The following is a 17,003-nucleotide window of genomic DNA, read 5'->3' as shown; positions in this document are numbered from 1 at the left end:
TTAAATGGATAATGTAAAGGTAACTAAGCACATAAGATGTTTTGAAGCCAAAACTTCATTTTAGTTCATCCATATTAATTAAGAGTACTCAGTGAAGTTCTAGTTTATTTACCACTCCTGGAAAGCTACAAATCAGTCAAGAGTCAAGTGCAAACCATTCAAATATATCTCTTTAGAAAATAACGTTACAAAAAAAAGAAAATCTGTGATCTGAAATGGAAGCCAAGATAATTCCTTCAAAATTAGTGTTCTGTCTGCTCAAGACCTTGATCCTGTCACCATGGTTGCAGCTGAATTTCTAACTGCAGCCTACATAAAAGAAGATCTTGTGAGATGGGAGTGAGGAGCATTCACAGTAGCCAGCTAAAGAGACTAACGAGATCCTCATGCAGCGACATTTAGAAGTTATTTAAGTCTGACAGTATTTCACATCACCAACTGTGTCTAAAATACTCTCTCAGTCCCTGTTAGTGACCTACCATGTTTAACTGCCTACTGGGAGTTTTTAAGATAAGAAAAATATTAAGAAAGAAGCTCTCTAAAATACAAGCTAACCTTTTAACTACATTGAATTCTTTGATCTGTTTTTTTCCCTGCAGTCTGAAGCCTGTGATAAAAATCAAATTGAAAAAAAATAAACTCACTCAAGAGCCACAGAGAAACATTTAGCCTTGCAATTCAAGAAGAAAATAACAAGTTTTAAAAAGCTACACTCAGAATATTGAATATGAAGGCACTTCTTCATGTTAGGAAGTCAGCAATGCAGTAAAGCTTTGCTGATGCAGGGGTAGAATAACTCACCTTTTCGCCTTCCAACAAAAAGCCCAGAGGCACAAAGCTTCAAGGCTTTTCTTTGACTTAGTAAGCACTGCCTTGCCAGGCAGGAGAGAGTTACTGAGGCAAACAGCCTACCTGTGTGTCCGTGGTCTCTGGTTCAAGGAAGCTGTCCTGCCTGGACTGTGCTGACTGCCCAGCCTGGCAGGGCTGGTCATGTAATCATTCGGGACTGTTGGCGGCTTGACTGGCTCCAGGGTTTTGTAAGGAGTATTGCGTCTGGTCAAGGAAAAAAAGATTTGAAGATGGAAAGATAAAGAAACAGAAGATTAAAAGGATAAATAAGTGAAGTTGTAAATCCATTTATTTTCTAAATTTTTTGTTAAAGATCATGGCAGTGACCCTCACTGCGACATAGTAAAATTCCAACGGGCAGGGTAGACAGGTCACACTCAACAGCCCAAAGTACTCTTACAGAGATCCATACAAGCTGGCCTACAGCACACAGACTGGTCAAAAAAGCCAAAACTAAACTATCCACCTGAAATACATTATTTGAGCAACCTAACACACAATAGCTACATCTGCAGAACACTCTGGGTAAACTGTCAGCACATGACAAATTTCTGTTGTACTAATCTCTTCCTCCCTCCCCCCTTTCACTTGCCATCAGAATCCTTTCCAAAAGTACTCTTGGCTAAAGGTATTCATCTCATTAAGACATCAGCAAGGCTGAATCAAGATTCACAGAACAAGTGACATTTGCAATCATCAGTACTTCTCCTAGGAGCACTGCTTCACACAGTAATCAAGCAACCTCATCTCACATAAGCAGATCTGAAAGTGCCTCATAGATGAGCTTCATTGTCTCCATTTTGTGGCCCAAGAAAGTGAAGCCCAGAGAACTCCAACTGAGCAGGCTGCATCAAGTCAGAAATATAACACAGATCTTTTGAGATGTATTTACCAGAGCCATTACTGCCATAAGAACAGCGCATTTATTGCACTGAATCGCACAGCTCTTCAGTTCTCAGCAGTAACTGACAGGTCCATTGCAAAACACAGAATTTGGCAATGCATCAGAGCTAAGCAAAACCAAAAATACTGAACTGCTGGCATTTAATAATTTGTTCAATTACTGGTTATAACAGAGTTGCTAAGTTATACAGTTTCCTGGTATTTTAAGAAACTTACTGACTTTCTCTCTACAGTGTGAAAAGCAACAGTACTAAACTTACTTTTCAAGGTTATTTCAGTAACAGTTTTCCCTGCTTATCATTTTTATTTGGTAGTCTTTAGATCTCTGCTGCTTACAATCAGAATACAAAATTTCTTCTTTTTTCAACAACTGATCTCTTTTGGCAGATCTATAGGTGGTGACACCCTGCATATTACAATCATCCAGAGTTCTTCATATAGACAAGTTAATTTACAAACACCACAGCATCTGGGAACAGTTACAGTATTTCCACTTTTTTCTTTAAGAGGTTTCAATAATAAATTGTTATAGATGGAAGACAAAGAACTGTTACAGATGGAAGACTGTTCAGAGCTCCCCACCTCACTGTCCTCCAATGTTTCAGGGCTATGCTGGGAGCCCTTGCTACCAGGGAGAGCTACACGGAGCCCAGAGCCTTGCTTTGCTCCAGGACCCTCAAGCAATGACTTCAACTACTCCCACTACATCCAGTTCCAGCAATTCACTTATTCTTCCATGGTACTTCAAACCAGAGCACCCAATGATTTCCACAATCTCTCTCTGGTCCTCTGAAGAAACGCCTGCTTACTTCATCCCCTTTTGCTTTTCACTTTTTCACATTTCCATGCAGGACTCCCTTTAGATAGTCCTGCCCTCGAGGGACAAGCTGCACAACAGGCAGCACCTACTTAAAAACCAATGTTGCACACTAAGCTCATTCTGGTTTTACATACTTATCTCTGTTTTCTGGATCAAAGGGAGCAGAGTAGCATCCTTGTGGTTTCTAGCGATTTTTTCCTGCATAAATTAGGGTAAGTCATGCCTGTGATATTTCATGCCTTGGCAGAACACGGCTGCTCAAGACAAGAACTGTACTTCCTGAACAAGAAGGGCAGATAGAAATCTCTCTTACAAACCCACATTATTCCTCCCCCTCAGCCAACTGCTGCCGCTTGTCAAGCTCATCTGGAAATGACATTCAGCTGATTAATCCTTATCAGGCATCAGCCAAGGCAACCAAACAGCTCTGGCTTGTTCAGGGGGGAGTACTGAGAGAGGCAGCTCACCAGTACATCAACGCTTCTGTTTCACTAGCAAGCATCCAAGAGGACATCAAAGTGCTACCCAGGTTCCCAGAACTGATAAACAACTCTCTCAGCTGGGATAAGAGACACAATTGGAATACTGATTTCATGCCCTTGAGCAATGGGAATTTTCAGAAAACATGCTGAGGAAACCTCTAGGTTAATTTCTCTGTGGAGTATGCAGCAAATGCTACCACCAAAGCACCAAACAGGGATTAAAAATCACTCAGTCCTCAACAAAAGGAGTTGCTGCTTCTAATTTTCCTTGACCATTGCTCCTGATCTCCACCCTGCTCCATCTCAGTGCTCCTCATTTTTCCAGCTTCCTGCCTCTCAGAGACAACATACCCAAAGCCACCACCACCATGCCAGCCAGCTGTACAGTGCCTCAGTCCCCCACAGTATAAGGAGAAAGCCAAGTGTGACAAACAAGTAGGTCATTTAGGATGCCTTACAGAAGATGTTGCACAGTTGGACAAAACCATATGGCACGTGCACTGAGCTTCTCATTAAAGTTTTGGTCTCCAGGAACAACTACTTGCTGGCACACCAAGATAAGCAGATTTCACTCCCCACAGCTCCACAGCAGCAAAATAGATGCAGGGAACTCTGCTCATAGTGGGACTTGGGAATAGCAAAATCCTTCCTCATTTAAGTATAAAAATGAAAATGCACAAGCCAGCAAGAATCGATGTTGCCACTGTGTTCACAATGCCATAAATTTTGCTTAGATAATGCAACAACTACAGCACAAACAGCCACTTCATAGCTCTTCTAATATTAAGAAATGAGTAGACAAGAACTTCACTCATAAAGTCCTTCCCTCACTAAAGCTAAAACTAAGATTTGTTTCTGTCAATAAGGATTTCTTCCCAAAATTCAGGAATAACAATAGCCTCCTCATTTATCCATATCAATATTAAATCCTTCCCTGTGAAAAAAAATTCTTGCAGTCATCCTGAAGAGTCAATGCAGCTGAAGGAGTTCATACAGAAAGGGATATTGTGATTTTATTTTTTTTTTTGCAACCAGAATTTCCATCTATCCATGAATTTAAGAAACACCAACACTGGCACAATTAAAAATTTCTATTACACAGGAGGGACCAGCCAGTCCATTCTTACCCCAGAGTTCCCCGGCCTGACATGGGAGGACTTGGTGGTTTTTGTGTAGGCGGATTTGTTCTTGACAAGGTGCCAGTTCTTGCAGGCTGGTTATTTCCATGCTGAAATAAGGGAAAACATGATTTTATTTTTATAACAGAGCAGCTCTATTACTGACAGCTTTTTTTTTCAAGTGTAAGAATATGAAGTGAGAATTCCCAGACAGCTGTCAAACAACAAGTTTACAGCTACACACGAGACAGACACCAGTAAATACAAAGAGTCTAAATACAAGCTTAATGTTATTTTCACTATTAATTAACAACAGATATCAGAAAGGTAGGCAATTGACAAGTTCATGCACAAATGTCTTCTATCATTTTTTTCCTTAAAGGGAAGCCACATTTGTATTCATTGTCATTCAGATGTTAATAATTTAAATCAAACTTTAACACTGACTGTAAAATACAGCCAGCATGGCCCAGAATTTCTCAATCTGCCCCTGCTATATGACTAGCAGAGTCATTCAGGTTGTCTGGGAAGTCTCCTGCAAAAAATGTAAGTGAAGGGAATCAAGGCATCTACTGAATTCAGAGCAAAGCACTAAATGTGTTAGAGAAATTAATGTATCTATGTATAAATGCAGACGTCAATGTATCACAGATATATTGACACGCTAAATGCTGTAAATGAAAAAAAAAGTATAGCATGTTTAATCTAGATATCCTATGGAAAGCAGAAGAGAGTGTAAGAGAGCGCTAGTTTTCAGTTTTAATGGCTCTGCAGCCTCTACTAACAGTCACATGAGGCACTGTGGGTCAAAGGAGAAATAACACTTCTTACCTTGGCTTTTAGCCACTTAACGTTGGCAAAAAAAGGGGGGAAAAAGGTAGAAATTAATGGCAGATCCATCACAACTGATATGACAGGTTAAACTAATTACATTTTAAAGAAATCATTTGTGTCTACTGATAATTAGCTCATCCCAGTACACTAAGAGAGATTCTGCTGTGTCAGTTATTGAAAATTCGGTGTCTGACAAAGTGACCACAGGAAAAGCAGTCGTGTCAGAATTAAGTTTAGCTAAGCTTTGCCAGATATGTCTGCCAGGTTCCTCATGGGCAGTAAAGGGTTGAAAAGCCCTCTGCTGACCATTCAAGCCCAAAACCACATCAGTACTATTTCAATGGCAATATGCACTTAAGAATTCATTCACAAAACCACAGTTTCAGCAATATGCAAAGAATTGACAGGCCTGTTGCTTTTACACTTAACCTCCGTATGTTTTCAAGAAATCCTAGCTGCTGCACTGAATGGTAAATAAAGAAAAGGGAATTTTTAAACAGGATGAGCAGCAGTGCCTTTCACCTCTGGTTTATTGATTGAAATCTGATTCAAGCCAGCACAACGCTGGCTGCTCAAAACTGTTTTGGCAGGAATACAATGATTGTTATTCTGAAATTTTAGAATCAAGTCATTATATGACTCCACTGTATCATTTTAACAGCCTTCATGATTGCAGAGGCAAGAAAAAAATCAAAACTTGGCCTCATGAGGAAAATGTAGCATTTTAAATAAACTCATGCCAAGTTCTCTCATTTTTGGGGGGAGCACGGGCATCATGGGAGCATGGGTCAGGGGGATAGGCACTCATATTTTTGAAAGGGTTAATTTCACCAATTAAAAAAAAAAAAGGTAAATACAAATACCCAAACCAAAACGATCCCAATGTTTTTTTTAGGTTGTTTGGAATTAAATTGTTACTTCCAGAACAAGCCATCACAGGCAGAGCATTTCAAACTGTGAGTCTGCATCTTCTCCTCCTCCTCCAGGAAACACAGACTAGTTTAAAGGCATCCATTAACTCAGTTTATAAAAGTAGTGAAAACATGCAATACAGCAAACGTGAATTTGAGACTTCTGACAGGGTCTGCAAAACCAATGAAAAACAGCTTGCTTACAGCTGAAAAAGTTTGGTTTACCAATCAAATGAGGTTGAAAGCCACTGCCCTTACATTATTCATATTACAAGAATAGGAACATAAATCCTGTTCCAAAATTCAGATTAAAAAGTCTAGCTCTGGTAAGTAAATTTGAAGGTCAGCCCATTTACTCCCAGCCTGAGCAGAAGTTCATCAGCAGAATTCACAGGCATTTAAACCACCTCTGTCCCCACATACTCATTTCATGGATAAACATGCAGATTCAGTTCCCAAGATGCCAGAGTACTCTCCCAAGTAGTGTATTTTTAAAACCGGCCCTTAGTAATGAAATTTGCTTTCTCTTCTCACAGGAATATGTGACCCTTCTCCTTACTTCACCAGCTGCCAACAGCAATGGCATAATACAAGGAATTTGTTAAAGGAGGCCAAAAAAATGAAACTCTTGGTTCTGTCCTTCCCCAGCAGACATAGCTCGAAATCTTTTGAAGGCTTAAAAGGAAGGGTGGCATGGTTTCTTATCCAGCCACTACTACTAAATTTGCCTGCCTCAAAAAAAAAAAAGCAAAAAGCTTCCTTCCTTTCCTTCCCTTGTGCAGTGTCACTCAGCATTTATGGTACCTTCCATCCCCCTCCTAATCCCTGTTAAATTCTGCCTCCACTGCAGTGACACTATGAATATCAACATGTAGCAATAATTCACTTAATCTTCCTCTTATTTCAAACCTTTCTACTGCTAAGTACACCAAACATTTATCTGAAGTCCAACAGCTCTTGACCTTTATTCCTGTCTCTAGGACTACAGCAGGTAAGCTTCATCTCTTTTGCTACCAGTTAAACACTATACAGACAGATATACACATGATTGTTCAGAAGAATTAGAAACTGTTGTCATACTGCTTTCTATATGTAAAAAGGTCTGTAGATGTCCTCTCTGTTGTTGTCAATATAAACAAGAGTCATAGAGGCAGGAAAACAGAAGGCCAGAACACAAAAGGAACTGGGATTCACATGGGAAAGCAACTCCTGATCCAAAAGACCTAAGGGGGGAAGGCAAAAGAACCTAAGCAATATGAACCATATGGCTATTTAATCATGGTTAACAAGCTAATTAATTAGGAGGATTTTTTTTTTTTTTTTTTTTTTTTACTTATTGGCTGAGCTTATTAGGTCAACATCGCTGCATTTCTTGGTCTGAAAACCAAATGTGATGCTTTCCCAGCAATTAAAAAACATGCCTGGAATTGAGAACAGTTTATGCAGCAGGGTCTAGACTCAGTGTGATTTGAAGAAGAAGGTGAAAAAAGGCAGCAGAAAACCTACAAGAGTGGCAGGTAGGTGCTTAATGTATATGCAAGCATCTCTCTACAAATGCCTCTAGAGCAGCCAGCCTGCTGGGAGGACATGACCATCACCAAGTGCCTTATCAGTACCAGGAAGGTCAGAGCCAGGAGGGAGGGACATGCAGGGCAGGGGGAGGAGAAGTGGTAGCATGCACACAGTTCACAGCTTGAAGAGGGAAGAGACTGTTCTGAGAGGGTAAAAATAAGAGACAGGAGGTGTAAAATGGAAAAAGCTTAGTCAAATGAAGAGCATTACTGAGAACTCCAGCAGAAGCTGTGAGCTGTGATTCCCTTCTCCTCCTGCTACTTGTATTACTGCACACACAGGAGACAGTTCTCAACCCAATACCAGCATCCTGGATGACACACACCAGAACAAAAACAGTCTGTAGGCTTGCTGGGGATGCTTGTGATGCTGAGGGTGAGAACTAGACAGACCAGGATGTTCCCAGAAAGGAAAGAGGATAGGCAGCAGTATTGGTTGGGGTTTCTTGCAATGATATAGCAGATGATGTTTTAAGGAAGCAAGCAGAAAAATCTTGCCTTTCCAGGGAAAACCCAACAAGCATGTGGCTGTCCTGGATAAAGCTTTAAGGGCTGTCACAAAACTAGGAGAAAGAAACCACAACCTCAGGTTTGAGAAATAAGAGTCAATGCTGCTCATCTCCAAAACGTTACAGCTAGGGCAGTGACACATCCATAGGGTTTGGACAGCATGGGAGAGCAGGCTGGCCTAGGACTGAGAGCCAGCAATGGGCTGGAAAGGAGCAAAGCAATTACAGCAACAGGCAGAACAGGTGTTTGCAACAGCCATGCAAGGCATCTATCAAAGCCAAAATTGAGGCTGCTCCTGTAACTCATGCCAGGAATTCAAAGCACCTGGGCTTTAGAACTTCAGCTGTGGGTTTGCAAGGGCAAGTAATGACTGCTAGTACCAAGAGACTTATTTGCTTAAGGCAACTCTTTTAGCAGTTCCAGCATACTCAGCTCTGGTAGTCTGAGGAGTACAAAAACACCTGCTGCTAAAGGCAATACTACAGATTGCTGTACCTGAGGTCAAAGGGACAAGACCAAGACTGGCATGAAAAGGGTGTGAGGAAATCAAAAGTACCCACTGGTAGTCAGAGGATGTCAAGACATCAAGGGACTCCACGGGCTGGCCTCAGAAGGCAGCCATTTAACATTTTTAATAGTTTTCATGCCAAGTAACAAGTCATGGGGGAACATTAGTCACGGTTCAGGGAACTATAAATCTGTCATTTGAGCTATAAACTGTGCTTGGAAAACTAGGGGTAGGGATGATTGCAAGTAACTCATTTATGTGAGCAAATTTATCTGTAAGGACACAAAAGACCACCTGCACACAGAAGTAAAATCCTTATCATGCTGATATTCAGCAAGTTTCTCCTGCACATTTCAGCTACAAACTCTGCAATTTCAGAGTGCAGAAACTTCAAATCTCTATGCAGGTTGTACTTCCCCTGCTGTATTCACTCATTATTTCTCTGACTCCTGAATTTAAAGAGCCAATTGCACTCTATATCCTGCCATATCTAGGATGACTGAAAGAGGTCATTAAAGACCACCCAATATAAATGCTCTTCAATTGAAACAAGGGTTAAAGTGTGCCAGTCTGATCTCCATTAATAGTAAGTATCTGGCACACTTGAAACTTTTATACATGGGGTCTGTAAAAGCAATATTCAGCCTAAGACAGGTCATCTTTGACCAGTAATCATAGTTGTCAGCAACAACAGAAAAAAACCCCACTCGGTCACTCTTGACTCTTTAGTCAACTTCCCTTTTACTTAAAAATGTACTTCCTTTATGAGTCATGGAAGAATGACCCTACAGAAAGGTAGCTGGCCAAAAGACCTTTGGAAATGCTATTATGTGTGTGCAGCAAGGCAATTTTGCACAAGATTGCCTCTTCTCTCATTGGTGAGGCAGTTCTGAAATATGACATGGTGACACAGAGCAAGAAAAACAGAAGCTGGAAAGGTGCTTGTATGTGAAGGTAGGGATTGCCTGAGGAAATGATAAAGCACCAAGCCTAGAACATGGCTTCCTTACAGAAATCAAGATACAGAGTTTGGTAGAATATGTAATCAAAGATGTTCAGCAGACAGATTGTATATGGGTGTCAGACACTCAGGGTAAAACACTTCTGCCACACTAGTTTTGTGCAGTTTTAAAGAAATTATGCCTGTGTCTCAATTTTCTTATCAGAATGTCTATATTTCCTTATAGTCTATAGTAAAGCAGACTATTTTCAGAAATGGCAGGTTTCAAATTAGTATTTCTTTAAAAATTGAACATATGTAGGTAAGTCTCTCTTCAGGGAAATTTAACCTCTCCTGCTAATATTTGCAACCTAGTCATCAATCTTCTGTTAACAGCAACCAGATGTATTTTTTCAGTATTGTTCAAGATTTTTCAGTTGATTTGGTGACATTGAATCTAACTACAATAAACTAAGACTAGCATAAAAAATTAGAAAATAAAGAGACCTCAAAGTGTTGAGTTTCTTTAGCAAGCTGAAAGGCTTGAAACGTACATTATGTCAGATGACACTGGGCACACTTCTGACTTTCCAGTAGCAAGTGCCCTATGGAAAGCACAGTGTTAACACTCACAACAGAGTCATTAGAGTTGGCAACAGGAAGTTCCTTTTTCCCCCAGAGAAGCATTCTTTACCCTACAGCAATACTTACTGTTTGGCCTGACCCCAGAGGGATGATGTGACATTAATGAAATTGGCAACATGACATCCTTTGAAGCGTGAATGTCTGACAAAGGCTGGGAAGGGACAAAGGCAGCAGCACCTCCAGCTCAGAATCTCTATCTCACTTGGGTTTTATTAGAGTGAATTATTTAAAATTTAATATTCCAGCAGCTACACATAAAAAGTCTTATCCTAAAGGGTAAGTAAGCTTGATTAGGTAGCCTTTCACCCTCCCATCAGCATCTCATCTGCATTTTCTTTTTGCACTGACACAGATATAAGCATGGACTGCAGACAAGCAGGACACGCTGAGAAGGGTAAGACAAGACTCCCTTCTCTAAGCTTAGTGTTTGTTAAGTTCTGACCCAATCCCTACTTTAAGGGAGTCCTTCCAACTTCCATTTGCTTGAGAAAGATTTCTGAATGCTTAACTCCTGTTTAACTTTCTGGGCACAAAAGCTTCTTACAGCTCTCATGTGCCAAATGGAAATTTCTTTATGGTGACAAAATTACAATTTTTTTCCTTAAAAATAAAACCAAAAAGGGATCAATCTTCATATACAATTCAAGTTTGGTTTTGAAGAATGATTAGTTCCATAAAATAAACTTGATCCAATTACAGCTATTGGGCGTTTCAATTAGGCATGCACTCAACATTTTATCTGCCTTTAACCATAAGGCATCATCATTTCAATTTCCTACTTAGCTGCCATTTTACAAATTGCTGCAATTCCACCTGCCTTCTATTTAAAAAGAAGATTATTATAAATTCAAAGGCCAATTTGAATTCGGTTTTTAAGTGGAAATTTAAGATTTTTAAGACAGCTTCCAAAGCTTCCTCCTTTTCCCTGCTCTTCAACTAAGGATTTTCTGTATGAGTAATTGTGTTTGACCTATTTATTTGCTGGCACAGTATTTTTTTTCTTTCCTTGCACAAAAAAAAAAGAGAAGAGGAGGAAGGAAACGTTAAAGTAGCCTCTGCCTAATAATTTTGAACCAAGCTCTACACAGGAAGGTAGATAACAACACTTACTCTTGTTCACAAAGAATTACTTTAGCTACATTCCCCTATGCCTGAAGGTGACAGCTGAGCAACCATTTAACAGACCAGCAAAAATGTCTCCCTGTGTGTTTCTTGGAGCCATCAACATATATTTGTACTGCAAAGGAAAGCCTTCTTGCTAGCAAACCAACTTAAAAATCCACTCCTGATCTGGACTGATGCCAGCCTCAGCTTCATAGGCATGTATATTAAAAAAAAAAAGCAACTTTTGAAGACATTGTCTGTATCTGTCCCTGCAAAGGGAAGGGCAGGGAGTGCAACAGCTGGGGCACTTTGGGGCTGCCATGGAGGTTTCAGGCTGAAGGAGAAAGCACCTGTGATCTTAGGATGCTCCACAAAAGCTTTTCAAGCCAGATCGTGCTGGAGGAGACACAGCACTGCCTTCCAAGGAAGTGTCTCCCATCAGTGAGGAAACTGCTGTGTAGAGCAGCTGCTTCCCCACCACTGCCACCCCCACCCTCAGCTGCCCCCACAGAAGTTGCTGCATGCATGGGAGACACAGGGGGGCATGCAGAGCCCTTCTCCACGCCCCAAGCACATGCATCTGCTTTTGCATCCCTTCTACACAGCCACGACAAGCAGAGACAAACAAAGAAAATGAACTGTGAGTATACACACGAGGTGGTTTTGCATTTGCTCAGATGGAAGACATATGGTGAAGACAGCATTTACCCTGAGGATTACACACCTCCCTAATTTCATTATTTAACTCTGTGAGGCATTATTTTTATCTACACTTTCCATATGAAACAATTCAGGATCACCCTATAATATATACTGCATATTTAAACAACATTTTTCCTAGGATCAATATTTAAATACATAAAAGCAGAAACAGATATAATCCAGTTGAATCCAATATCCTTGATTTCTCCTCCTTGTATTTTTCCTTTATGTTTCTTTATCAAATCCTACACCAGAACAGAGTTCCACTAACAGCAATAAATTGTCATCTACAGATTTCAAAGTGTTGTATAATTTTTATTTAATACCTAAATGCCAATATATGCACTGTATCTTACTGACAGCTGGTAAAACAGAAAACATTCAAGGATCTGCAAGTTAGTCAAACTAACAACTGTTCTAAGCAGATCTCAAACTTCTTTTTCTCTAGAAAAACATGCTTTCTAAGGCCTTATTGGACATGTTGCTGTCCAACTTGGGGTGAAACCTTTGCCCAAGAAAATAAGACTTAACAGAGACTGAAGCATCTTTTAAGACCACTCCAGACAAGACAAGTTTGTAATTCAGTTTATTGAATGTTCTCCCCTAACTGTAGATTCAAGAGGCAACTCAGATTCTCAGCATCATCTTTCTTTGTGCTGACTTCCAACAGGACTTGATCCAGCTCTTGAAGTTGTTTTGGTTTGATTTTCTGGTAACATCAGTGCCTACATCTAGGTGACTAAGTAAGCTACTTCTGTCAGAACCCTGATGTGTGTCACATTCTTGGAACCCAAGTAATAAGATGGCTAAAATATTTAATTGTGTCATTAACTCAGGACACTCTTTTCAACAGTGTCTCTAACACATGGCAGCCACCTTGAACTACATACCTGAGGTCTAGCTGGCAGTTTATTTCATTTGTATAACAACTTTACATGGAAAATACCAACTGTTTCATACCTTTGACAGGTGTAAAACAGACTTAGGCAAGTCACTCAAATAAACAATATCAAGATATAATTTGCAGCTGTCTTGTAATTGAGTTGGCCATTTGGTTACTACTAGAGGCTTTTTTACCTCTGAAAAGACCAAGCTTTCAGTATAGAATAAACAACTAATCTTGAAAGAAACCCTTTACCCAAACCATTCCATAAGAACTACCTAGAAATGAGTAAACAGCACCCACTAAAAAAAGAGGGTTACATGAATAAAGGCAGTAGTACTCCCAAAAGCAAATACTGATATTGGAAGATGCAACAGCTAACCCTTAATAACCTCAGCCTTCATGGATCAAACAACCTGTTTTGAGTCTGCATAACACAAGTAGTTCAGCAAAGCATCAATTTCAGAGACTAAGAGTAATTATTTGACTTTTAAAGTTTTCTATAGCACTTGATCCCTGGAGCACTTAAATGCAGAAACCAATAACCTGACATTGAATTTCTGTACTCTCTATTCGTAGAACATTCTCCTCAAATGCAAGCTGTACTGAAAAATCATCAGTTTTTCTGACTCCAGTGTTTCTATTTTATAGCAATTCAGAATACATCTATCTGTGTCAGGCTTCTACACAACACTTATTCATCCAGACTGGCTTAATTTATTACTGAAAAACAATCCTGGGTTACAGGTTTAATACACGTTCACCTGTAAACTAAAAAAAAAAAATCATGTAGCCTGAAGTCACTACATTAATTCATAGTCTACAGCTGTCATGGTATAGAACTGCTTTCTAACTTGTGTTGGAATTAGACTCCTGTGGATATCTGGAGGGCTACTATGAAGCAGGAGGTTCCCTGGTCTCTGCTGTGCCAAGTCATTCCAAAGACCCTTTCCTCAAGCTCAGCAATTCAAAGGGCACTTGATGGGCTGATACAGCTGCACAACTCACTGACCAGAGCACATCAAGGGATGTGCTATCCTTTAGAGGATACACAGGTTTTGAATAAATGCCATCCAAGAGAAGATTGTTACAAACTGAATATACTTTGAACACATGGTCTAGAGGGATACAAAAGTATTTTTTACAAAAAGATAACCAGTGAGCAAATGGTGTTAAATTAATTCATTCCATCTACAACCATTTCAAGAGAGGTAGACATTATCGTACTAAGGTTTTTATTTAGAGAAAAGGAAAGTTAGGCTGTCCAATAGGAGTAAGACATCAAATGCCACTGAGATTTAAAAGCAAACTAGCTGCCCCTTTTTCTTCTGTTCACCTACCAAAAAACCCCAATCCCACCAGCCAACTTCCCCATAAGAGATGACTTCCTTGATTTCTTTAGTTATTGAGAAAAACTGAGTGACAGTGATAACTTAAGGCAGAGGAGGAAGTAGTGATAATTTTAAAAGTCAGTCATGGCTTTTTTGACAAGTCATTAGCCTAAGATGATGAGCCATTATTTCCTGACACTGTGACTGTCACTAACAGTCACAAGGGTAAGGAAAACATTGCTCAAAAAACCCTCACTGTAAACCAACCCATTATGTTATTGAAACGTTTGTATGTGGGAGCACATCACATCCATAACCCTTCCTACCATAAAGGAGCTACACATTTTAGTACCAGTAACATTCTGCCCCGACCCTGCCTCCTGGTCTGTGTTATGTTGGGTCCTCAAGTGTCCAGGAGTTCTTACCTTCACGCCATGGCCAACATCATCCAGCACCGTGTAGTCTATAGGTTTTCGAATATACCTTACAGGACGTTCCATGTTCGCTGGTGCTATAATTTTGTGAGTTCTTGATGTGTTCTTATTGGTCGTCAAAATGCCTATCTCTCTGCGAGCCACCTTTTCTTTATGGATGTCCACAGTCTAGATTAAAAACAAGAAAGTATGGGTTTCTTTAGGCATTTGCTGTTTTCTTTACAGAGCTAGCTACATGTTTAGGTTTCACTGTTAGACAAAGAGTCTGAATGTTAATGCTGCTGGAAGGATGCCAGTTTATTGATGAAATGAGTTTAATCTACACAAACCTTGTAAGAAAATTATACCTTAATGAAATAACCAATATTAATAATAAAATTACAATTATATGTTATTCCTTTGACACCCTAAAGACACTATGCAGATACAGTCCTGACATATTAACCCTCAGTGTTCTTATGACTGACAGTGGTAATAAATCAGTCCATCTCCACAGCTGGGAAACCAGGACAGACAAGCTAAGCAATTTGCTCAGAGCCCCGGAGGGGACTCAGCTTGGGAAGTCTGTGCAGTAATTTCTTTCAGCAAAGCCATCAGTGCATATCAGAGTGAGAGTCTGCACAAGTAGGGACCAATTTCAGCACTGGTGCTAGTTTCAGTCATACTGCTCATAGCAGTTTTACTGAAAGAATAAAATAAAGCTTTAAAGATGCAAGTAAAGGAATATAAAATATGCTGCATTTTATTCAGAAAAAAAAGGAGATAAAGATCAGTCCAGCAATCTGTGAAAAATCAGACTAAGCTTCACATAACAGACACATTCTTCTACATGGAATATAATCACAGCTTAAGCCCTAGCTGAAGAACAAGGGCAAATCAAGCATTGGATGTCACAGAAATTCCATTTCTAGGAAGTCTATTTCGAGATTCAGGGATTGAATGTACTGGCTTAAGTACCTACTAGAACCTCAGGATCTCATTGAAGGAGATGGTATCTGACAACAAAATGCCCCTTTGAGCAAAACCTCTCAAGCCACCACTTCATCCACTGAGGAAAATCAATCTTAGTCTATAAGCATCAATTCTTCCTAGAAAGGCTATCACAGAAAAAAAAAAGGTGAAGGTTCAGAAAGAAAGAAAAATCCTTGTCATCCTAAATCCTACCTCATTTTGGTACATATCTAGAAACGGTTTAATATAAAATTAATATTGTGATTGGCAAGGTTTTGTTTAGTGAAGCAAAGTCAAAGATGAAGGACAAAATTAGCTGATATTTCTGCTCCTATATGAGGCAAGATAAAAAAAGCAAGATTAGTATTCAGGAAATTAACATTTCTAGGAAAGCCAGCATTCAGTAGTCACTGTGAAATGAAATGTCTTCAGCTGAACTGTCTTTTTCATTAACTGGTGCACATGCTCAAATAATCTTAAATTATCCTGACAACACAAAGACATAAAAATGTAAGACCCTTCCTTAACAATCCTTCTGATAGGCAGCATTGCAGATTACAAGCAGGAATACAGGTAGAGAAGCACCTGAGAACAGTGATACCAAGCAATCTTGTTTTCACAGCTTCAGCTAAATAACAGACTACTTGTAACACTGCAAAAGGTTCTTTTACTTTGAAAGCACACAGAATCTTCATAGAAATAAGAGTTGCAATTTTCCAGAGCAATGCAAGACATTAAGTGTGTTATGTCTGCATTAGCTTATATGGAATAAATTAATTCAATATCCCAGGAAAACTTTGGAACAAGCTTTATTGTTCTAAATGCTCACATTCTGAAAAATCCCTAAGTCAGGAGTTTTAAAAATGCCTTTCCAAATAAGACAGTCCAATACATCAAGTATTTACCTACATCAGTATCAGGTACCACCCACTGCACCCACGTTTTCTCTGGCAGCCAATTTCACAGATGAGAGGATAAAGTCTAAAGAATGAGATTAGTCTAATTTTTTCAAATGCAGCTATTATTTGTTCTTTTCCTTTCAGAGACTGAAACATACACATTAGTTCTGCCTTTTCAGTGTTTTCTTGATCTTGCTGAAAGAATTATAAGGGCTGTGCTACATGTTCATCTCTCTTCCAATTTTTCTGAAGAACCAGAACCTTTCTGTTCAATGATAACTGCAGGTCTCAAACTATCTTACAAAACTCTTAAATAATAAACAAGTCTCCATATTTTGTAATACATGAGCACTGCATGTGAGAGAAAAAGCACCAATTTTAAAGCCCCCTGAATAACATAGCAATTTAGGAGGCTGAGAACATCAATTTAAAAAACATACAACAATGTTTCAAAGTAGGGTTCTCGAAATACAGCCAGGTCCCTAGAAATAAATCCATGCTTCTACTTAATCCTCACAAACCAAACCTGTTGTTACTAAGAAACTCATCTTTTGTTCAGTGGATGGACAAAAACGCATCTTTATGCTAAGAGTTCTCTTAACGCTGAC

At 39.5% G+C, this 17,003-nt stretch overlaps 1 protein-coding gene across 4 annotated transcripts in view; it reads right to left on the bottom strand.

Annotated features, from left to right (window-relative positions):
- Window positions 1-17,003, bottom strand: part of ABI1 (abl interactor 1) — a 77,170-nt gene that overhangs the window by 13,774 nt on the left and 46,393 nt on the right. For all 4 annotated transcript variants that reach the window (XM_054274286.1, XM_054274287.1, XM_054274283.1 and 1 more), the window contains exons 3-6: window positions 14,537-14,713; window positions 5,004-5,018; window positions 4,182-4,282; window positions 913-1,053 (exon numbers count right to left, since the gene is read on the bottom strand). In XM_054274286.1, coding sequence (XP_054130261.1) covers window positions 913-1,053; window positions 4,182-4,282; window positions 5,004-5,018; window positions 14,537-14,713 — 434 coding nt within the window. The remainder of the gene's footprint in view (window positions 1-912; window positions 1,054-4,181; window positions 4,283-5,003; window positions 5,019-14,536; window positions 14,714-17,003) is intronic.

The sequence above is a fragment of the Melozone crissalis genome, unplaced genomic scaffold (assembly GCF_028551555.1).
Source record: "Melozone crissalis strain CALT ecotype California unplaced genomic scaffold, PUWL_Pcris_2 ptg000016l_1, whole genome shotgun sequence".
Lineage (NCBI taxonomy): Eukaryota > Metazoa > Chordata > Aves > Passeriformes > Passerellidae > Melozone > Melozone crissalis.
This window is presented reverse-complemented; position numbering and strand designations above follow the sequence as displayed.